Source organism: Drosophila melanogaster, chromosome 3L, assembly GCF_000001215.4.
Source record: "Drosophila melanogaster chromosome 3L".
Classification (NCBI taxonomy): domain Eukaryota; kingdom Metazoa; phylum Arthropoda; class Insecta; order Diptera; family Drosophilidae; genus Drosophila; species Drosophila melanogaster.
Genome location: NT_037436.4, coordinates 11536925 through 11560374, shown reverse-complemented (window position 1 = coordinate 11560374; position 23450 = coordinate 11536925). Strand labels below are relative to the sequence as shown.

General features: G+C 41.0%; 1 protein-coding gene and 1 non-coding gene across 4 annotated transcripts in view; both read left to right on the top strand.

The window, feature by feature from the left end:
- Mob2 overlaps window positions 1–23450 on the top strand; it is a 39477-nt gene that overhangs the window by 1859 nt on the left and 14168 nt on the right. The window contains exons 1-2 of one of the 3 annotated variants that reach the window (NM_168461.2): window positions 7263–7545; window positions 17541–18597. The exons of 1 other annotated variant lie outside the window; for it this stretch is intronic. In NM_168461.2, coding sequence (NP_729715.2) covers window positions 17702–18597 — 896 coding nt within the window. In that variant the 5' untranslated portion in view covers window positions 7263–7545; window positions 17541–17701. Of the gene's footprint in view, window positions 1–1635; window positions 2104–7262; window positions 7546–17540; window positions 18598–23450 lie in introns of those variants that run through there. One more of the 3 variants, NM_168460.2, reaches the window with a different exon arrangement.
- On the top strand, window positions 7682–7836 carry mir-4968 (mir-4968 stem loop). Its single transcript, NR_048256.1, has one exon. It is a non-coding gene; the product is annotated as a mir-4968 precursor RNA (primary transcript).

Below are 23450 nucleotides of genomic sequence, written 5' to 3'. Positions count from 1 at the left end.
GGTAGCTTAGAATAATTTAAGTGATTTATACTTGACGTGGAGTTGGGTCAGCATTTCTACATAGATTACATATTTATAAGCTTGTTAAGTTTACCCTTTAATTATAGCCATCTGTTTTTGACTTCATCTTAGTTATAGGGGTTGTCAATCCTTGTCTTTTGCATTTTATCCCTTTGGAAAACAACGCCAATTAAAGGCATAAAGTCCAGAAAGAAGCACAATTAGGCACAATTTGGTGATTAGACAGGAAAATCGAGCGGTGGCAAATTGCGGAAATCGAGTTGATTAGAAACAGACATTTGGAGGCTGGAGGGCATAATAAAAGCCTTCCTGGTCAACTAGATAAATTAAGTCCGCACAACCCACTGACAATTTTATGCTTACGTGTGTCTCTTTTTTTTTGTGTGTGTTTCGCCAGATGCTAAAGTCGTTAGTAGAATCTATATAACAGGGCACAATATATACCATATATGTCCGCACATATTTACACACACGGGGGCCACTCTTTTGTGGACTGTCGCAGCATCCAAAGCTGCAAAGGAACACAAAAAAAAAAAAAAAACAAACGATGTGAGAGCAACAAAGAACAAACAAATTGTGTCACATGTCACACCCCATACACCAAAAAAAAAAAAAGAAAATAAAAAGGGGAAAAGTACACATCAGTTGATGGCTCTGCCGGCGGAGGACAACATCATCCGAGATACACGGACTTATCCGGGGAAAGGGTTTCATTTTTTTCTTTTTTTGGGCGGACTGGGCCGGACGTCATCGCCCTCCAATGGAGCGGAGTGGGGTTTCATTAGAGCAGGCATAAGAATTAAAAATGTGGCAAGAGAAAAGCTATCGATTTTCTACCAGCGAGTAGGGCTTTCACATCCACTGGGGAAAACGAGCACTCAGGGCATATAAATATTTATCTTTTGGGCCTAAAACCTTAAATATATATATTTATTAAATTGATCTTTATGATTCCTTATAAGCTAAGCTTATAAAGTAGTAAGCTGTTTAAATTAGGCAAATGAAATGTTCACATAAATACAACTTTGTAAAGTTTCTGTTTTGCTGATCTATTTGCCTACAGCTTTTGTGCCCACTTACCTTTGGCAATTAAAGCCTTTCTTTCGGGAAATTGAATTTTGCACAAGCGAAAATATGAAATGGTATATGTATGTGCATAGGGTAATTGCGAGCAAGTAGTCATAAATTTGCAGCATACCTCATTAGCAACCCTCGCTGTTTCGACGACGGCGTGTGCATTCCGCCAGCCTTGAAGCGCACTTAGTACAACTCTAATTGAATTAGCCGGCAACGGGTGCAAGTGCAGGGGAAAAAAAAAGGAAAATTACAAATAAACTGCAGCAAAAATGTGTGAAACAAATGCTGTGTGGAAAGGCATAAATAGCGAGAGAGAAAAGCGACACTTGGCCAATTTTTTGCAGCCTTAGAAAAGGGGAATCCATTGATTGACGGACAGTTGGCCAAGTTCTGGGGCGTGGCTTGAAATCACTAGGCAAAACCAATTTTCTGCAAACGAAGATTGTGTATGTTTAGTATGTGCGAGAAGGGGCCACCATTCTACTGGCCCTTTTGCCTTTTGGCCCGGCCAACAACAGCTCAGTTGCAGTCGAGCGGCGGAAGCGTTTAGTTCCCCCAGTTAGTTCTCCTCCATTAGCCAAACTCTCCGCTGGCCATGAACTGGGCCATTTCGAATTTAACGGGCGGCAATCGCGTTAGCCGTGCGATCCTCGTTCGCTACTCCTCGGTTCCTTTGGCAGACGCCACCAACGATGGATCCTCGACGGCACCCCAAACGCCCACCGCCTCCACGCCACGCCCCTCGAGCTCGCACTCCTCACTGTCGTCGACCTTCGCCGCCACCTTCCTTCATGCCTCTTCGCGTCACATTCCCGGACGCGCTGTGCCGCGCCAAAATGCCAATGGCCAGAATGGCGGGAAGGGTAATGCCTCTGGAGCAGGTGGTGGCGCGGGTGGCGGCGGAGCGGGTGGCGCTAGTGGGGGAACAGGTGGCACGGGTGCTCAGGCTGCAGGACAACTGTCACTCCCGCTGGACGTTGAGGAGACCGTCACGTGCTTCTGTCGGTAAGGAGTGGCAAACTATGGAATTTAATAGATTTATATATTTATGAAATCAAATATATGTATATCCTGAAATCAAATCAGCAAGTGCATTCTAGGACATAAAATATCATAATAATTTCCCTTGCATTTACAGAAGTTGAATAGACTTACTAATAAATTCTACAATATCAAATATTTACTTCTCTGACTTATAAACATAGAAAAGAAATTATTATTTATTTTTTATATAAACGTTTTGCCACACAGCTAACGTTTTCTAGTCAATAGAAAATGTGCAAACACTTTCAAATTAAATATTCCATTAAGAAGCAGACCCTTTTATCTTTGAATTTTCGTTAATCGAAAGTTCACAGCTTGAATTATTTATTGGTCATTCTATTTGCCGTTTGTAAATATTCAATGCAAAACTTCTTTATCTCCATACTTTTTTTTATTGATCTTTTCCGGGAAAATTGTTAGAAATAAGTTTGATGAAATGAAAATATTTATAGCATGATTCCGCCAAATGTGAAAATCTCTTTGTTGCATTCGATTTGCAGTCTATTTAAAAAGTATGGCGAATTGTTTATTCAGCTTAATGGGTTGATGGAAACTGCCAAAATGTTTGACGGGCTTTATAGTTTTTCTTTCATGTTGGACAGCACCTTAATTGCCTTGGAAAAATCGCGAAAACTGCGTCGTTTCTTTTGCCTTCGTTTAGTTTAGGGACAAGGCAATTTTCCAAGGCAATGGTGTGTGTGTGTGTGTGTGTGTGAGAGTTGGGTGATGATTACACTTTCACCCTCTTTACCTCTCTCTCACTCTCGCTCTCGCTCTCTACCTCTCTCTTTCTTTCTTTCCGTTTGTTGGAAACTCTCTGCGACTCGAAGTTCGCTCATTTTCCTCCAGTTTCCCTCGCCGCATCACATGTGCTGACAGCGGGCAAAGTTCGCCAAACAGCTGATTTCTGCGTCTGCCTATCGGTGTTTGCGCTTTTCTTTTTGTTATTGGATTTCCCGGCTCGACTTCAACGCCATCCGTTTTATAAATTATTAAATTTGCGGCGCATTTTTCCTTGGTCTGCTTTTCGGTTCTTGTAGGGTTTCCATGTTGCGGAGAAACCCCCGCGAACTTTAGTGGCGCGACCAGGAGGCAGGTTTCCTCTGCTGGGTCTCTGGTGATTCACACCTCCAGACGACGTTTGCTGCACATATACATTACTGTTAGCATTTCGGTATTAACCTCCGCCGACGCGATTTACACACGCCCCCCCTTTCGTTTAACGGCGACACATAAATCTCACAGCGCCACGTCCGAGACGCATATTAAGTCTACAGTGGGGGGCACAAATGAAGGACACTTTTCTAAAATGAAGGACACGCAGGATATAGAAGCCAACCCAAACTATTTAATTATCTAAAAAAAAATAAGAAAACATGTATGTACATATTTTACTTAAAATGATTAATTAATAAGGAAAAGAAAAGTTTAATTTACTTAAAAATTTTTTAATCACTTTATCATTTTTATCAAGCTGATCCATTTATCTTGTACTTCCGCTGACCAAGCACTTATTTTTTTTTAAGAGGAAAGATTTTTTATGGTTCTTACTACCATTTAAGTTCAAGCATAGTGTACAAAACGAGCGCCAATTGTTTCATTGCTATTAATTTAACTACCGCTGTGTGTTTATGCGTATGTGTTTTCGTTTATGTGGCGCTCATTCAAATTCATTGTTTTGCCATTTTTTGTGGCTGTTTTTTGTTTTTGCGCATTTCCTAATTTGATGGCAACATCTGACGTCATTGGCATTGCGCATGACCCGCAGAAGCAGCACTAACAACAACAACAACAACAACAATAATAACGGCAGCAACATCAGATACAACAACAGCGCAGTAACTACAGTAACGCTGGCAACAACATCTTGATACGCTTTGTTGTTCCGTCTTATTTATGTGGTGGCGTGACCGACTAAACGGAACTCCCGCCCCCCTGCCCCACCGCCCAGATCGAGACCCCCTTCGTGGGGCCACTCCCCCGCACCAACCCCCTCGAATCGCAGCCCCAAGCGAAACTAGAAACGTATAAGCGAGCTGTAAAAACAACAACAACAACATCGCAGGCACGGCAGCAATAAAAACAAATCACACTAAACTAAGTACACAGATAAAAATAATATGATGAATAACAATTTACAATTTAGAGAAATATTCGTAAACTATTTATTGAATTGCTTGTATCAAACATAATCAATAGAAAAAATTACTTTCTTAACCTTTTTTATTATAAAGGAACTTCTTTAAAAACTTATATTTGCCAAAAATGTAGAACTCAACATTAATTGGGTTTTATTCTTGAAAACGTTTGATACATTTGTTTTCAGTGTAAAGTGTAGTTTGAACAATTGTATTTTCTTTGCATACATATGCAGCTGTGTTGTTTGTTTGTTATTTTTCTCGAGCACCAGGAAACAATCTCCTTAACTCTTTCACTTTGCAATTAAGTAGGGAAGTTGGTTGGGGAGGGGTGGAGTAACAGCAAGTAATCATAAATCAAATATTAAGTTTGATAAGCAGCAACAACCAAGTTGTTTGCCAAGTTAATATTTATATGGAAAATTGAACGTATGGAAGACTAGTGTCTCGGTAAAACTTTGATATAAAATATTCTTTCTGATCAATAAAGAAATCATTAGCATGGCTACGATAAAAGCATCCAGCAATTATGGAAATCAGTGTAAAGAAAGTATATATTTGCCATACTATGCTAACAATAATCATAACCAACATTAAATTATCTACTTCCAGCGTAAATATAAATACAATTTTTGCTTTAAAAGAATATGTTCATTGTTCAATGTACCTAGTACAAATAAGAAAAGTTTACCCTTAGTGCATATGAACTTTTGCGGCACATTGTTTGAACTTTTATAAGCCAATGGAGCAACTCTTTATGTTTTTTTTTTTTGCTTTTTATTGGGAGCAAAAGTATATAACTGAAGGTATAAATGCAACATGGCATTTATATACAAATTGTATTTTAAGGCACTTAAACATGTTATCAAACTGATCGAAACTGTCATCTGACTTCTGAAAGAAGTCAACATGTAATGCCTTAAAATGTCCTATAAAATATTGTATTTAATTGTACCGAATCCTGGTGGTCTCTGTAAACTCTGTTTACTACCATTTTGCATTTTCCTACCTTCTTGCCGCAACATCCGCAATATCCGCAGATCGCGATCGTGTGCCGTTTTTGCTGTCCGACGGCAACAGTCGCTGCCATAAGTAATGGGCACAAAGCAATTCGAGTAATGGCAAATGGCAGCAGTTGAACCGCTAGAAAGCAGCCGAGCGTTACCACCTTTTGGAGCAAGTGAGATGGTTGCTGTGCTGTGTGGGTGGAAAGAGAGGGCCATAGAGTTGGCGGTACGGATCAGATGTTCCATTACACGCTTCGTGTGTGTGTGTGCGCAGCATAGTGTGGATGAAATTTTGATGTGGTGCAAATGAACTTGCCGCCGTTTCGGTTGCATTGCGGGCGGTCACAGGTGCGCGTTCTCTGCTGCCAAGATTCCTTTTCCTCTATCCGCTTCTCACCTTTTCGCCCCAGTCGTATTTGTTCTTGTTTTTCTTCAGCTCGTCAATGGACAGCTGTTTTGAGATACACTCGAAAAAAAGTGTATTAATGCAATTGTCTAGTAAATTTAAAAATATAAAATAAGTTTATGTGGGTTGGTACTGTTGTGTTTTTGTTAATCATTCTTTTTAGTTATTCGCTTAATGAATACCACACATGTCGGTCCAAATTTATCTAAGTGCATTGCGTGTTCCTGTTTTCAACTTTATTTACGCAGAATGACGATGCGTTTATATTATGTTTTCTTATTCGGGTCTAGATTCTGTGTAAGTTAGGCAGCAAATGCAGTTCCTGTGTTCTTCGGTTTTCGTCTACCGCTCCATTCTATTTGATTACTGATTTTATTTCTTCCTGGCCGAAAAAGAGCGTGATAATTACTCCCTGTGGAGAGATTTGATGGTCAGAGGAGTAGCTATTTCATGCGGGCTTGGGGTCACTTCATTGATAAGAACCACGTAGCTGGAGGTCCTTACCATCGAGAATAACAAATTGGAATATATCTTTAATTCTTTATTTTCTGTTTTCCTTTCAGGTGAGTGAAATATCTTGAGCATGAGCTTACCCAAATCCCAGGTAATTTGTTTAAGTCAATTAGAGCAGTCATTTTAACTGAGAAAAAAATTATAACATGCTTAGAGTATTAAACGTATTAAATAAATGTTTAGCGCTTTAACAAAACTCTATGATGTTTTAGTTGAACAGATTGTTATCAAGCCAATTAGTGTTCTTGGTAAAAGTACATAAGTGATGTGATGTTTGCGTCAATTGTACGAAATTGTGTTAGCCATTAAATTTGCCGAATTTATTTCGTTTACCTGTGATCATTAAAACCATGTGTTAATGAATCAACAATGGCAATATATTTATGAGAAATCCATTTAAATGTTTCATACGAACGGTACAATTATCCCTTTTCGTGGAAAATTAATTTCTAATTGTTATTTATAGAGTTTATCCTAGGTTTGTTCAATGCGTTAAAAAAGTAGTAGATTCTGCTACTATTCTACTGCCACTTTGCCGTGTTCTCTTGTTACCGAGCTGTGTGGCAACGCCAGCGCAGTCAGCTGCTGAGCATCAAAACATGAGCGCTCAGCTGATGCGAGAGAGCGTAGAAGAGAGAGGGCTAAAGCCAAAGCAGTCAAACAAGTGGTCGAAAACCGTATAGATGTGCGTGTCTCGCTTGAGTGGCGCATTTGTATGCAAAACACGTACACGGGCAGCTCTCTCCCGCTCAGCTGGTATTTGATACCTCTAGCTCTCTTCCTCGCGCTCGAGCGGAGAGCAAATGTTGCTGGTGTGCGAGACAGCAGCAACATCAGCAGCAACAATAACAACAACAGCAACCACTTCATCTTTACTGTGTGCTCTGCTTTCGTTGCCAGTTTTGTGTTTTTGCTTTTGCTGCCTTTTTTCTCTCCTTACTTGCGTGAGTGTTGATGTTGCCGCTGTGTGTTGCTGTTGTTGCCGCTGTGTATGTGTATGTGTTGCTGTTGCCAGCCGAACGAGCAGCAGTCAGTCAAAGACGGACGGCTTGGCTCAGTGTAGAAATTTCCTTTGGCACGCTTGGTCGCTCGAGCGGTTGCAGGTCGTCGTCAATAGTGGACTGTTGATGTCGCCGCGTCATTATTTGACATTGTTTTTCGAGGCGCCGCCGTCGGTTGCAACCACACATCATCGCGTCGCAGTTAAAAGCAAAACAGCAACTCCAGCAGCAAGCAGCGCAACATTTGCAACATCAATTGCCACCGTGAAATGCTATGCTAGATTGTGAAATAAAATCGCCTACCAATACAAACTAATATCCCGAAAAGGGGAACAAATGTAAGCCGAAAAGGAGTCTGTTCTCCAACAAAAAAAAAAAGAAAGAAAGAAAAGAAGTTCTTCTCTGTGTGTGTGCTAGTGTTTTCCCGTGCTGGTGTGAAACTGTGTCATTCGCTGCGAAAAACTGCATTCAAGTTTTTCCTCAGAGCCGCGACTGCTGGCGTGTTATTGTTGCTGTTGCAGCTAGCTGCCACGGTTTGTTGCTTCACTGATTACGCGCAATGCAGCAACAGCAGCAGCAGCAGAAGCAACAGCAACTAACTGCAGAGGAGCAATAGCAGCTGAGAGTTCAGTTGCGAAACCGGCGAAGCGCGACTGTTGCCAATGCAGCGCTTAGAATTGGCACACCAGCAACAACTGCAACGCTGCAGCAAAGCTGCTACTCCAGCGTCAGCAACAACAACGGTACATTGGGCATTCACAATGTTGCTTGGTGTGCCACTGCCACTGCCACTCCACCACTACTTGTTCCTCCACTGCCATATTGTTTTAACCACTTCCTTTGCCGCAGCGGCAGGAACTTCCTTCCTCACGAGCTTCCTGTCTGTTCGTCCGCTTGTCTGGTTGTCTGCCCTGCAACCCTCAACCCTCCCTTATTAACGCCCCCTCACACTCAACTGCATTGTCAGGTGTTTTCTCTGCCACACAGAAAGAAATGGGGGTATTGTTAGGGTTCATTTGACAGTTTTCACAAGAATTATTTAAAGATAGGTTTTTATGGAATATATCCTTATTCAAACTGCCTTTAAATACCTTCTAAAAATAAAAAGAGTGAAAATCTTAAAATAATGATATATCTTATTGGGCCTAGAGTATTTCCTCTTTTTTCCGTGCACATCCTGGTTGCGTTGTTTCTACTTTTTGTCAACCCCGTTGACGCGCCTACGTGTTCAATACGCTGAGAAAACAACAGTTACGAGTGGCTCAACCAGCAGCTTGTTATTTCTCACACCTTTCGTCCAGACCCCCCGCGCCTTCCTACCACTGCCCCTCGCCAACCCTTTGGGTCCTCAAATGCGCTAGGCCATCCATCGATTTTTTGAGGTCATGCTAAAAATTGCAAAGCCAACTGGAACTAGTTGCGGATTCCCATAGTTGAATTGCCATGGACAATTTGCGGAAGGCAGAGGAAATGAAATTGATTCAAGCCTTTGTGGTGCGATATTATCTAACCGAATTCGATTCGTTTTCTGTGTAGGCCCTTCTGTGTTGCGGATGTTAAGGATTTATGTAAGCTCAGGAACTAATTAGGAAGAAGCACTATGATATTTATCCAAACTAACAATTTTAGTTCGATATATAATGGTATAGAAAAGTATCTATGTACTATTTGCGATTGAACGTTTTGCCCCCGTTATGAAACACTTTTCTCACGGTATTTCCCCATTAAGCAATTCCAGCAAAATCGTATAGATACTAATTTAGTAACTCAGCAATCGCATTTAATCGAATTCATACATATGCATTTCGGTTCTATTGGGACTGTTTTCATTCGACGTGTATCTCAATCGATCGTTTAACCCATATGAAAAGGATAGTCACAGTTATAAACGCTGTCGGATGAATCTCTGGTAACTGGGTTAGTTAGCGACCCGAAAACTTCTCTGCGCCTTTCCGCCGAACCGTTATGCCATATGTATGTATGTATGATGCTCTGCCTGCCCGCCGGTCAGCTCTTCCAGACCAAACCAAACCAAAATGAAGCGAACAGAACAGAACAACCCAAACCAGCTCGAAGATATATATGGATGGGTTTTGTACGGCTTGGCATGGGGTTTGGTGGTGGGGGTACGGAGATACACCTATCTACTATGTATATCATGTCATCCATTGCATGTGCATCGCACATCTCACGTCACCGTACCGCTGCACAGCTTCTATCTCCCTTTCCATATCTGCTGTCGTCTTCCTGCTCGTCGTTTGCCAGTTGTGGAACTCGTTTTCATTTCTTTCGTTAGCAGACATAGACATAATTCTCCAGCTTTTCTAGCGAGCAAAGGGGGTGGGGGTTCATTTTCGGTTTCGGTTTCTATTTTTTTTTTCTCTCTTTCGACTTTGCCAATCGCTCATTTGACCTTTAACGGGTTGTGCTGCATATACATGAAAAGCACACTCAAATCGGCAACAATTAAGCTCATTCAAAACGCGAGCAATGGGCAATCTAAGAAAAAAAAAACACTCGCCGTCGCGTTGCTAGAATCACATCATAAATTTCGGTTTTGATGGGGCGCCAGTTGTTCTGTGTGCGGAGGTGTGAAAACGATACTAGAAGGGGGGCGCACAAAAGACAAAACTCGTTTGGGGGGAAAAGACAACAGAGTCAGCAAATTGGCTTCAATGCGAGTTGAAGGTTAAGTGCGACAGCGACGCGGAAATTGAACATTTTGGATATTGGAATCAGTAGCTGGTTTCGAGCTGAATAAACAAAACAATAGGCATTAACCCCTTTTCTGTCATCTTTCGATTTTTCGTACTTTTTTTTTAGCACGCACTTCAGACCATTTTATTGGCTTCCTAGTATTGTCTGCAAGCAATTAAAAGTTTTTGCTTTAAGCTGCACAAAGAGTTTCATGAGAAATTTGGGATATTAGTTTCGTAAAGTTAAAATTTAAAAGCACAAAAAATATAAAAAATACTAACAGAACGAATTAGTTTTACATTGAAGAAAGAGGATCTTCATATCAATAGAAAATCAAAGATCGAAATGTACAGGGTACCTCTTTTTGCTTATATAATATACCATTTTCAATGATTTCGTATCTACTCAGATATATTATGACAATACTAAGATGGCTAAGATGAATTGCTGCTGCAGTGCGTTTGCAAAATTCGCATTCAAACGAATCTTTAACTATGACAGGGCAAATTTCTGCCCGTTTGGCTTATGTATTTCTGTGTTTTGGGGACTGTTCGATAATTTTTTTTTTTTTGCTTTTATAAATAACCTTAAACGATTTTTCTGCGCCGCCAGGCCACACGAAAAGCGAAAAGTGTCAATGTCAGCTGTTGGTTGTGTTAGCCACGAAAACGCCAAACCGAAGCGAACCAAATCGAAAGCGAGCAAGCGATGTGAAATCGGAAAAATCGAAGACCCGTGCTAAATTTATTATTCAGCTGTCGGCATTGCCATCATAGGCATTTTCCCAACCCGTGTTTGGTTTTCCTCCTCTTTTCCTTTTTTTTTTTTTTTTTTTTTGCCTTTGCCCCGCTTTTCTAGTCCTTTTTTTTGTGCTGGCTGCCACTAAAAGCTTCCCAAAATAAACGCGAATACATGTGTTCATATTTTATACATAACGAGTATATATGTACATACATTCGCACAGTGCAGCGGCTAGTGAAAATTTGCAAAATGTTTCCGTCACACAAAAGGCACTTTATGCCTCCTTCGCTCACCTTTCCCCACTGCAAAACACGCGCCGCTAATTGCACGCGTGTGCAGCCATTTCTGCGAGATTATTTCGAGATACATTTATACACTTGCCACCAGGCCTCCCAAATAATTGCTAGCCGTCAGTTTTTTGGTCTGGCTAAAACTGTGCAGGCAAAAAAACTAAAAAACGAAACCAAACATATCGAGACAAAAGAAAATGTAATTTTTGGGGGCTAAATCGCCACCGAGCAGCTGAAATATCCGTGTTGCAATCGTGTTTTTTTCCATCACGCCCCCGCCCATTTTTTGTTTTTGTTTTTGAGGATTTGTAACAGCCTCGAAAACTCGAGATGATGTTGTATGTGAAGAAGACTCTGCTCCCACAACATTGTCAAAAAGCCATCGCCATCCTCCCCGCTAACCAACATATATCCATTGACCAAACCAGAGGCACCGTGGTCTTTGTGGCTATAAAAATCAATGAAAAATGAATATGTTTATTGTTCAACTTGACTTATTGCCTGCCCCAGCGCTGTTGTTCGTGCATCTTGTTAACACGCCTGACTACAACTTCTGCATTTTGAGCAGTGGCAATCAAATGTTTTACAGAGGAAGCTACCGTTGCATTTTCATAGCCTAGGTGATCAGCAATATTATGGACATTTTACCTATAGACAAAGACGTAGGCGTATTATGGATGATTTAAGGAAACATTTGAATACACTGTATCTGCATACATTATTTTTTAAACAAAATATTAGCTGAATGTTCTTAAAGTAACATTTTTTGTTAGTGTTTCAACTTAAGACAGACCTTAGGCTAGAAACATTATAAAGATTAGTTATCTACTCTGATTTAAGTATTTATTTCATTATTATACTTAAATCAAATTGAGAGCTTAACTGCTGATCAGGTTTTAATTTGGCATGATTTCATCTGCAACTTTTAGTTTCTTTGAGGCATAGAAACAATTTTCGAAGCCAGTTAAGACCCATTAGTAATTATACCCGCTGTTTGTAAAAGTCGGTAGGTTCCCAGTGCGATCCACCATCGTACACTTATCCATATAAAGAGCATCGAGTTGCGATGCAGCCCCCTTTTCTGTCTTTCAATTGACCGCCCACCGCCCGCAATGATGACCGCCGCTGAGATCGGCGGGCTATATAATTATGCGGTTGGGCCCCTTTGATCAAAACCCCCCGCCATTGTTGGTGCCCCTTTTGCGGGGGTATAAGGCGGCATCTTCAACCGTAGATGAAGATGGTGAGGAAGTGCGGTAACTGGATACTGGTGAAAATTGCGCTGGTTTTGGTTTTTTCCCCGATTTTTCCTCTTTCGCTGCCTGGCGGCAAACAATTTTCGGCTAGTTTTGCAATCGACTCCCACAGCCGGCCGTTTCCCGCATTTCCCTGGAAATGCCGCTGGATTTAACTATAATTTTATCTCGCTGCTTGCCTGTGTTTTTCTTTTTCGTTCATCAAATTGAGTTAGCAAAATTACTATAATTTTGTGGGAAATTTTATGGGTCAAATTTCAGCTGTGTTGACAATGCGCCGCCATCTAAAAAAAAAAAAACTAACAAGAAAATTAAAAAACATAAAAGTGGGTAAAGCAGACGCGCCGCTGACCGCAGCACAATTTTTTTTCTCCATATTTTCATTTTGTTTTTTACTAATTTGCTTAATTAGCGCGACTTACGCTCATAAATATAAGAGTGTGTGTATTTATGGAAGGCCCCACTGCGGGTTTATTTTTTACACGATTTAATTGGGTCTATGTATTTATTTTTATTGTTTTTCTCCTCGGTAATTTCAACGGGCCGCTTCTTGGCGTTTTATTTTGTTTTATTCGGTTTTGGCCTTTCTTATTTCTCTCACGTTTTGGGCCCAGTACAAGTTTATGGCGCAGCCTGAGAGCGCCGTCGTGAATGGATTGAATTGGAGTTTAGAGCTTCAGTTTGGAGTACAGTGAAGCAGCAGTAACGGCGGCAACAGCTACAGCAACAGCAGCAGCAGCAGCAGCAGTTGGTATGGCAATCCGGATCGAGGGACCCCATTAATGTTGGAAACGTGATGTTTGTGCGGCTTTTTGTGTAACTCGCCGTGAGAACTTGGCGGCGTTGCAATCGTTCAGGTTTCGCTTCGTTTTAGATGACAGCTGCGAATTGAATCGTTCAATCGGAGAGATCCGATCCAGCAATTGCAGCACGTAGATCATCGATCCACGGATACATGGTTTTCCGTTTTCAGTTTTTCTTTTCTCTTTCGCCTGCAATCGCAATCGCAGGCCCATTTGCATACTCATGTACTCATTTGCTCACTCACTCAGATACTCACATATTCAGATACTCACATATTCAGATACTTACATCGGGATTGGATCGGATTGGATCGGCGTCAATCAGTCAATTGTGTGTGGCCTTCGGAGTGTGAAAATTGCTGCAATCGCTGAACGCACGAAGTACGCATGATCCACATGGATGGAGATCCATCATCTCTGGGGTCACCGAGCCCTTGAAACCGGGGGCTTGGCCAATCTACCTATGTGATAGGGGGGTCAATGGTGGAGGTACTCAAAACCGATTTCCATTGTCCAATGGAGCGCTTGAGCTAGAGTTTTATCTAAAGCACGGGCTATTTGATCTACTTTTTAATGTGTATAATCAACTGCCACTGAATTGTAGGAAATCTATTGGTTTCGAACACCATCTTCAGCTAATTTAGAATATTCGATGATCCACATCAAATCAGATTATTTCCAACCCACTTCATGATATGCCATAATTCAGTTGCAGCGAATTTATAATATTAGATTGTGTGTCGAAATATCAGATTCGTTACAGCAGTACTGATTAAAAGTGGCATTAAATTTTGGAACAGAAATAAGTTTAAATCACCAATTATTGAATCTGCTTAGAAAATAAACCATTACTAATGGATTTCTATTCCAAGCGCTGGAAATCTTTAAAATAGAGCGATAAAAATACTTATGTATTTCATAAATAATAAAATGCTAATGTAGATTTTGCAACATTTTATGACTGCAGCATTAATGTGGAAAAGCTAAATGTGGACTTTACAAGCGATGTGGAAATAGGCAGTAGAATGTAGTACGCAATGCTCTGTGCCCATTTCAAGCGGATTCCCCTGTTCCACTAAATGATCGAAGTGGTAGCGCCAAATCAATTTCCATTTCTAGTTAATGTGAGTGTGGCCACATTATGTAGTGAGTATGTGTGTGTGTGTGTGTGACCCCAAAGCTGGTTAGTAGCCGACTCTCTAGATAGATAAATAGGTAGATGGATATATCATTCGACCGAGAGTGGAAACCGCAAAGCTAATTGCTTATGCACAGCGCATAACCTTGCCACTCCATGACACTTCTTGCTTCGCTGAGTACTGAGTACCAAGTACCAAGTTTCAAGTACCGAGTATCGCATACTCAGCAATCCCAGCAAGTGAGTATTCGACTGAAGGCCCCCTTAGTTGAAACCCTTTCGAGCGAGGGCCAAAACCAAAGAATCGGCGAGGGGCATGTGGGGAGAAGTGGAGAAAGCTTTCATCATCATAATCATCAGCAGATTTGTGCAGCAGAGGTTGTGGCAAGATTGAAAAGGAATGGCGGAGAATGGAATGGTTGGCAGTGGCAGCTTGGCCAGGCTTAATTGAAAATTCACAGTAATGCCAGCTAGAAAACGACAGCTGCTGTGCGGATAAGCACGATGAAAACAGGGAAAAGCGAGGAAAAGGCATCACTCAGAGCAGAGAAAACACATTAAAATAATATAATTATATTATTTTTTTTTTCTTCGCCTTTTGTTTTTCCTTTCTTGGTTAGACTTTTATACCAACTTATATCTCCGCATCTCCGCTTCACACTTTTATTTCGCTCCTAAGCGATTTATTTCTTATTTCTTTGGCTTGAGTTTGGGCTTTGAGATTTCCGCATGCTTTGTCAACCGTGAACGGGCACGAACTTTCATTTTAAAATTCTCGAAGCGTGTTGCGCACACTCAAGTGAACTATCCGCCCCATTTTCCACCAAAAAAAAAAATAAAAACCAAGCAGTGTCAATTGCCGGTTAGAGGAGTTTCGAAAAATCCCAAGTGTCATCATCATCGTGATCACCTCCACATCGCGCGAAGAAGATTTGTTTTACGCTTTTGCACTCGGCTTTCTATGGAAACTTTCATGGCTGCCGGCTTGGCTTAATTCTAGCAATTTATATGGCCAAGGCACGTTGCCTTCAAAATGGCAATACAAATGGCATCATGACGAGGCTGAAAAGTTTCCAGAATTGCATGCATGTAATTCGCTAATAAAGAGTGTAATAGAAAGTTCCCCCCCTCCCCTTTACATGGCCATTGTGGACTAGAAGTGTCTTACAGTCGCCGATCCATAAGGCGTACTTTCGATTTTCTTAGCCCGATGCTGTCCGGCACCACCCATCATCATCCATCCAGGCAATTTAATCTCGGCTACTCGCCAGTTGTGAAAGTTCCCAAGACCCTCGGCGAGGTGGGGAGGTGTCAAAACCGAGGCCATTCTATTTTTCACACCTATTTCTTTTACTTTTCCAAGCTAGCTCAATGGCAGATAGTTTTCTATATACCTACCATATCTGTATGGATGGATGTATATATGTACATTTACCATCCGTATTTAAGTCGTCATCTCGCTTGTCTCGTGCCAACTGAATCACTGAATTCGCTCATCGGGCACGTTGCCTCATGTCAGATAAGCTCTTTCTTGTTTGTCATGTGCCGGGAAATTCTGTGGCATATTCATAAATCTGAAATCCATGTGTCATACTCGTTCGTAGATGTGTACACTTGCGATACTGTAATCGCCAACTTGAGCAGGGCTTACTATGCTTAGCTGACGACCAGCAGGGCTTAATCTGTTAAATGTGGGGAAAAAGTACTGCAATTTTGGGACAAATTATTATATATATTTGCTTGTTTTTGACAAATTTATATTGCTTTGGATTTGTAAACAAAATATTTAAAAGGAATCGTAATACGAATGTATGATAATCATAATAAAAATATTTAAGCGGAATAAAAAGTAAGCAACTTATCTCAAAGTTCAATGCTAAAAGTATAAATCTTTCGCACTTCAATTTACATCCATCAAACTAAATTCGTCCTTGCTGCTTGATTTTTGAATGGCCATCCTTTTGGGATAATGTACTGCCATCATCGTATCGTATCGATTTGCATTTAGCAAATAGTTTCAAATGTTCCGCCATTCAATCAAGTTGCAATCTATTTGGCCTTTCTGGCTAGATGATGGCCCTTCTCTTTTGAACACGGCTAGGGTGGACCCAATCCATTAAATGTGGGTATTTGGGTGAAGGTTATCGCTTGCCCGACTCCTGTTTTTTCTTTTTTACTGCCTCTCTGCCAGTCAGTTTACTTTTTTTTCGCCTTCGTCTTTGAGGCATCAGGTTTTCCAGTTTCTTAAAGACCCAGCCCATTTCTTGGCCCGGGCTTCTTCTTTAATGATGTGTTTTAATTTTACTTTGTCGTTTCGCTTCATTTTTTTTTTTTTTTTTGCCAGCGATTGCGTAAGCTACGAATGACGCCGCCTCTTACTTTCTTTTTCTTTTGGCCTGTGCCAGAGTTAAAAACTTAAAGTATGACTTAAAAAAAAACGCATAAATAAGAGACAATTTGAATTGAATGCATAAAAAGGAACTCAGAAACGTAAGGGGCAACGCGGGTTTTGTTTGTTTTATTTCTCCATTTATTTGTACAATTAAATCTTTAAACTTGCTGTTCCCTCGAGTGTTTGGAAGCATTTGCATTAATTAAAGTGCAGGAAAGAGAAAAAGTCAAACAAATAAGCTGCTAAAGTTCAAGTCAACACAAAAAGGAAGAAACTTATAATTTATTTCTTTAGTAAATCTAATTAACATATAAGCGGATTTTAGCTTAGCAACTCACACAAATACACACAAACACGCGCGCCAACTCAAATCACTCACCATTGCGAATTTGTTTGCATTTGTTTTTGTTTTTTTGTGTGAACTACGCAACGAGTCGAAAAACTCACGCGATCGCGTTTTCTAACGCCAAATATATATGCACACAAATATATATATTGAAATATATGTATATGGGGGATTTATGCCCGGGTAGCGCGCACATTTATATGTATTAAAACTAAATAATAAATACAAAAGCTAATGGCACATGGGGTATGGCATTGCCATCCATCGCACTGTGGAAGATTACCGAAACCAGAATTTATTACAAAATTACAAAATTGGTTTGGCCTACTCGAATCCAGTGGGATTAGGTGGATTAAGACTTTCGTCAAATCGATTTCGTATATTTAGAATGACATCTCGCAGGCTTATTTACGTGCAACAATTATTTTGGCCACAGATATAAATAAATATGATCGAAACAGGTTCAATGTAGCTGGTGTCCACTGTGCAGTTCTTGTGGAAAAATTTAAAGCCGACGAATGACACATGCATATGTACATACTAGCCAAGCACGAGAAGTTAACAATCTTTTCTTTTTGCCATTTCGCCAAAGCAACGCAAAAGGGAATGGCCAAAGAAGTTGAAAGTTCGGGCCGAAACCTAATGCCATATTTGTTTTATTTTCATTTAGAAGAAAGTTTGTCTGAAACAAGAGTGAAAGATGGAAAAAAACGAACTGAATAAGATTAAAATGTGTGCAAAATCAGTTAACAGTCGCAGCAGCAGCAGCAGCAACAACAAATAAGTGAATTATAGTGACAAATGAATAAAAGCCAAAAGTGACAGTGAATAATGTTGAGAGCGCCCACTCAGCACATCGTGCAAATCGGCTTCGGAACGAAGACGACCACAACAACAACAACAACAGCAGCAGCAGCAGCAGCAACATCGACAGCAGCAGCAGCAACACCAGGCGGCAAGCAGCAGCAGCAGCGCAAAACGCTGTTGCAACGCTTCCGGCAGCAGCAACACAAGTTGCCAAAAGTCGCAGCAGCAGAGCAGACGACACATGACACAGAATATTACTTCAAGCAGCAGCAGCAGCAGCAAACTTCTTCCTATCAGCAAGGCGACAATTGTTTATTGTATCTTGCCACAACGTTGAACTCAAACTCTGAGCAGTTGCTGAAGAAGTCGAAGAAGAAAAAGGAGTCGAGCAGCTACAATTTCGCAGCAGCACTGAGGCGCAACAAGAAGCCAAAACAGCAGCAGCAGCAACTGGCAACTTCGACCGACGACGACGACAGTTGCCGCAGCATCAACAGCATCAACAGCAACTGCAGCAACAGCAGCACCAGTGGCAGCAGCCACAGTTTGTCTAATAGTTGCATTAACAATCATAACAACACTCATTATAGAAACAGTAAAAACACCAGACACTCCAGTAGCAACAACAACGACTACAGTGGTAATTACAATTGCAAAACAAGTGAACAACAAGCGTGGAAAGCCAGTGCAGCACAACAACTGCTCATTAGCGATCGGAATTATCCCAGCAGCAACACCAACAACACCAACAACAACACCAACAACATCACCAACAGCAGCAACAACAACCACAGTGGTGGCCATATCATCATGTCACCCACCTCACAGGCGCCCACCCGAACCTCCCTCTTCGATTCCTGTCATCGAAAGATCCGCCTGATCGGCGGCGGTCCAGTTGCCTTCTTGGGCGGATTGGTTGCGTAAGTTATTTCCCCTTCATTCCAACTGACATTTGAGTTGAATTTATAATATAAATCGTCTAACAATAGAACAAACCCATATGATTTGTGATTCGGCTGGGATTATCATAGCGCTGTGGAGGGTAACCCCCCCTTCACAATCCGGTCTTATAGCAGTCGTGCCAATCTTTCGCCCATTTAGGTAGCCAAGGTTTCCAGTTAATAATGCGTCAGTTGCGTCAATCAGATTGTTTGCCGTGTTATTAATTACCCCATTTGGGATAATTTCGTATAGCATGTTTCTTACTGCTTATTAGCATATCTCAAAAACTGGAAACAAAAATACAGATTTAAAGGCTATTCTTGTCATCCGCATGTCACTTAAAAATATCATGCAGGCTTTAATAGTAACAATTAAATTTACGACTCTATAAATTATAATCAATAATAAGACTGGTTACTTCATAGGTATTTCATCACTTTATAGCATGAACTACGTTAGGTTTCCCAGGCGATCTGTATATTACTTAATAGTTAGTTATTCCATCCCTAGAATGATTTATGGTCTAGTTTGTGAATGCCCACTAGTATTTCAATTTTTTATAATTACCACTAATGTATTACCATTACGCTAGTTAGCATTTACTCCATGGCAATCAACTTTCTAAGGTCAGCTCACGCAGAATTGCACAAACTTATAATTTGTCCGCATTAGGGAAATACTTATGATACCCCGTGTCAGAGGTCGAACAAAGGAAGCCGAAAAAAAAAAATAAACTAAACAATAAAGAACGCAGAAACCAGAGCAAAGCTACAGATAAATGTGGTATTTACTCATTTTTATGGCTTTAATTGCGAGCACTTCTCAAGCTGCTTTTGTAGAGTTTTATTTTATTTCGTCTTTATTTTTGTTTTTTTTTTTTTTTGCTTTGGTGACCACTAAAAGCACTCTGCGGTGCAAATTCAAGGTTCAAGCGGCAATTAAAAGTTCACAAGAGTGGAAGCAGTTAAACCGAAACAAAGGCAGTCAACTAAATTTATGCATATGCTAGGCCTAAAGGCATCTAAAATGCGCCACGAAGGTCACCAAAATTAGGTGGTGACCCAAACCAGCAGAGCTCTGCAAAAGGAAATTGTAACACAACAGCTGATGCTGTCTCATTTCCTTATTTACCACCATGCCCAAATTTAACCGATTCTCGGCAGCAATGGGCTTTGTCTGCTTAGTGATCTGGCTTTATTTGAAAAGCAAAAGCAAAGTTAAACGAACTCTCAAATTACCGAGGTGAGACAACCGCAAAGCGTTGACACTCTGCCACCGAGCTCACAGAGTGCGCTGAACTGATAATTAGTTAGGAAACCAAATATTGACACACATGAGTATGCATAAGTGTCATGGCAATAGAATAGGAATACTATATTAAACGGGGAAGATGGACATGAGTCGCGCGGGTGGAGTTAGATTCCGAGTAACAAGTTATTCACTTGTTTGAGGCTCGTCTTTGTGCATGCAACTCACATACTACCAGAACAATAACTAACAGTATGGGCATACAAACTGAGTAAGAAAAGGCGGTAGAATCGCATACATAACAGCAGTCATTTGTTATGTAAGTTCGTAGGTGGAGAGACGTTGCCGGATTAGGGGGCGCATTATGAAAATGATAATGATAAACCTGTCAGGCCGACAGACCCACAGAGAGTGTCAATGGCACACTAAGCTACCTAAGCTACCAGGCCCCATAACAACCCCATCTCTCAGCTCACAATTTACATAATAATAATGCTCAAAAGTTTTGATTGTCTCATTTGCTTTGGTTTTCATCAAGAAGTCCCAAAATTTGAATAAAAAAAACGTATGTAAACAAATAAAAATTTAACAAATATAAAACTGACAAAAACTTCAGTCTTCGTAAATGAGTTATATTGTTTTCGGTTGGACGAAGACCTTTTTTATGGCCAACTGTACTTCGGAGGTAATTGAATACAAAGGAATCCAATTTACACTTTCAAAACTTCCTGTTTCGCACAATTTGCGATATGCTAATTAAAAAAAAGGAGTATGTACATAGGTATAACTTTAAATTTAGTAATAAACAGGTGAATCACTCACTCAGATATTTGGCCACACTAAAGTACAATGTGCATCATACATTTTCTTGGTCACACTAAAGTTTGCCTCATTTGACCACTCATTCCCAAAGCTGTCTAGCAAGCTTAAATATTAGTTTGCTTTCTTGTAAGAGTTTCACCACCTCATTAACGACGGAGATGGACACCGCCTCCAACTCTGGGGTATTATTTTCCCCTTGGGCAACAAATGCCTTTCTTGACGTCCAGTAAGGTACATACACACACATGTTACTTGCACTTTTTTCCCATTTTCTTACCCCATGTCTGGGCATTATTAATCTTGGTGGCTACCACTTTTCCCCTGCCCTTTTAGCCAGCTGCTCAACTTTGGCTCGTTGGGTTTTTCGCTCCACATGTTTGGCCCCAAGTTTGGGGGGGGGGGCTTTATCATATGGCTGGAGAGCTCCGTTGGCTGTTACCGTTTCTGCTCCAGCTGGTCGCTAACGTTTTAATTTCCTGTCCCAGTTTAATATGTTTTGTATGCCAGAGTTTTATAGCTTGCCCATTTAGCTTTTGCTTATTTGCGATTTACGAGCAATCAATTTTGGCAGAGCGACAGAGATTAAGCGCAAGATTTGCAGATATAATTCTAGATGGAGCATTAGACTTGAGCTTTCCCATTTCCATTCCCATCCATTAGTGCTGACTGCTAATCATCTGGACCTTAACCCGCAGCTGACACACACAGCACCTTGGGCGCTGGTATTCAAACGAGAACAGGTGCTCCGGCGATCGCAAGCTTCTGTCGCCGCCGTTCATTGACACTCCACGCACTGGACCACTTAATGACTGACAAAATGACTAACCGACAGACTGGCTAACCGACAGACTGGCTAACTGACAGACTGACTAACCAACTAACTGACATAGGGAACAGCTGTCGGGGAGACAAAGACAAAGCGCCTACGGATCAAGCTCGAATTAGTGCAACCAGCAGGCGTATCAAGGTATCCAACTCGAGTTCATTACAATTTTCCCGACTGGCGGCCAGCAAGTCAGCGATGGAGAACGGGCAATTAGCTCTCAGGGACCCCAAGAATTAGAACCGGCAAAGGTTTCTTGGTATTAGGTGCTATATGGCGTTGGGAACCTTTAAATTAAACCCATGGCTCACATTTAAGCACAAGTGTATAGCAAATAAATCGCTTGGCTGGATTTAATTATATTTTCTTTGCCATATTCATAAAGACTGCTTTCGTTAATACCAGCCATTAGTAATATTACGCCATCTTCTTACTGGTCAAGAACTCCAACTGGGTTCATCTCCTCTAATCCGGCCCAAAACCTCTGAAAACCAACGGAAAAAAAAGTAGAGAACAATTAATCCATTGAGCACAGAAACAATTGCCATTAAACAAACTGGGTTCTTCTAATTTCGACCCCCAGCCGCAGTTGGCCGACAACAATTGTGCAACGGTAGCCGGTGGATAACGTTAGTTGCCCAGATGCTGGCCATAATTATTTGGCCATTAGCCGGCGTATGGCAAATGTTGAAGATTTGGAACACGACTTTGGAGTCAAATGTGGGGGGGAGCAATGCCAAAGCAGCAAAGGTCAACGGAAATTTCCATTTCCCAGAACTGATGCTAAAAAAAAAAGATGACAAAGGGCGATTTGAAAACCTCATGAACTTGGTTTCAACATAATTGCAGGTGTTGTGCCCACAGAGAATAGAACAGAAACAATGGGTGTTACACTAAGTTCTAGGGAAAGCTACATCTAAAGTTTTTTTTTTACTACAACAAATAGTTTAAAAGAGAGCAACTTAATCAAACGTATTAAAATTCCATTAATATGCTAGTAATATCTTGAGGATATAGGTTTTCCTATAGCTACAAAAAGCAGTTGAGCCTCGTTAAATTCGACCTAAAAACGTAGAGACAAACCCCGACCCCTTTAAAGTTCATTAAAATAAGAGCATCATTTGTCATTGTTTTTTTATAATCTTCGTTTATTTTTGCCTGAAGTAATTGCTACCACATACAGGTAGCTCATAAAGCCAAGTCTTTATGGCTTTTCTACGGTGTATTTTGTATTGTATGGTGTTTTCAATTTCACCCGCATGCAAAATTGCAGAAACGGAAAAAGTGAGTAACGAAGCCCATAAAGGTTTACCTTGACTTCAAGCCAAGTTCCGGCTGTGGCTCATTTACGTGGCCAGCGCTTTAGCTCTCTCGCTCTCGCTCTTTTGGCCACTTTTTAATCCATTTAGCCACATGTGATTGCCCGTCATCAGCCGCCATCCATCTACCTGTCCAGCTGAAGCGTCGCTCTTTTAAATACTTTCCATTATTATTATTATTGTTATTTTGTGTCTCTCGCTTTTGTCTTCATCAGCGAAACATTAATGCCAGTTGTCGTCACCTCCGATGGTTTGCCAGGGGGCTCCAGTGGTGAGGTGGGGTCTTGGCCAAATGACTCACCCAGTTCACACACACAGCTGAACGTCGGACAGCTGCTGTCGTCAGCTGTGTGCAAGAGAGTCACTCGTCTAAGCCGTCTTCTCTCGGCCAATAGAGGCTACTTACCAGTTACCAGTCAGTCAACAGTTTGCCCCCACCCTACCCCACTCCAGTTACCAGCAAAAAAAAACTGGTCACTCTCCCAGCAGGCGATTCTAGTTATACCCATTTATTAAAATGTAATGGGGCATACTGGACTTGTGCCATTAAAACAAATACATAAATTGTGGGAACTCGTTCTCAATCTTTAAGTATAAATAAGCAGCTTGTCTCAGAACA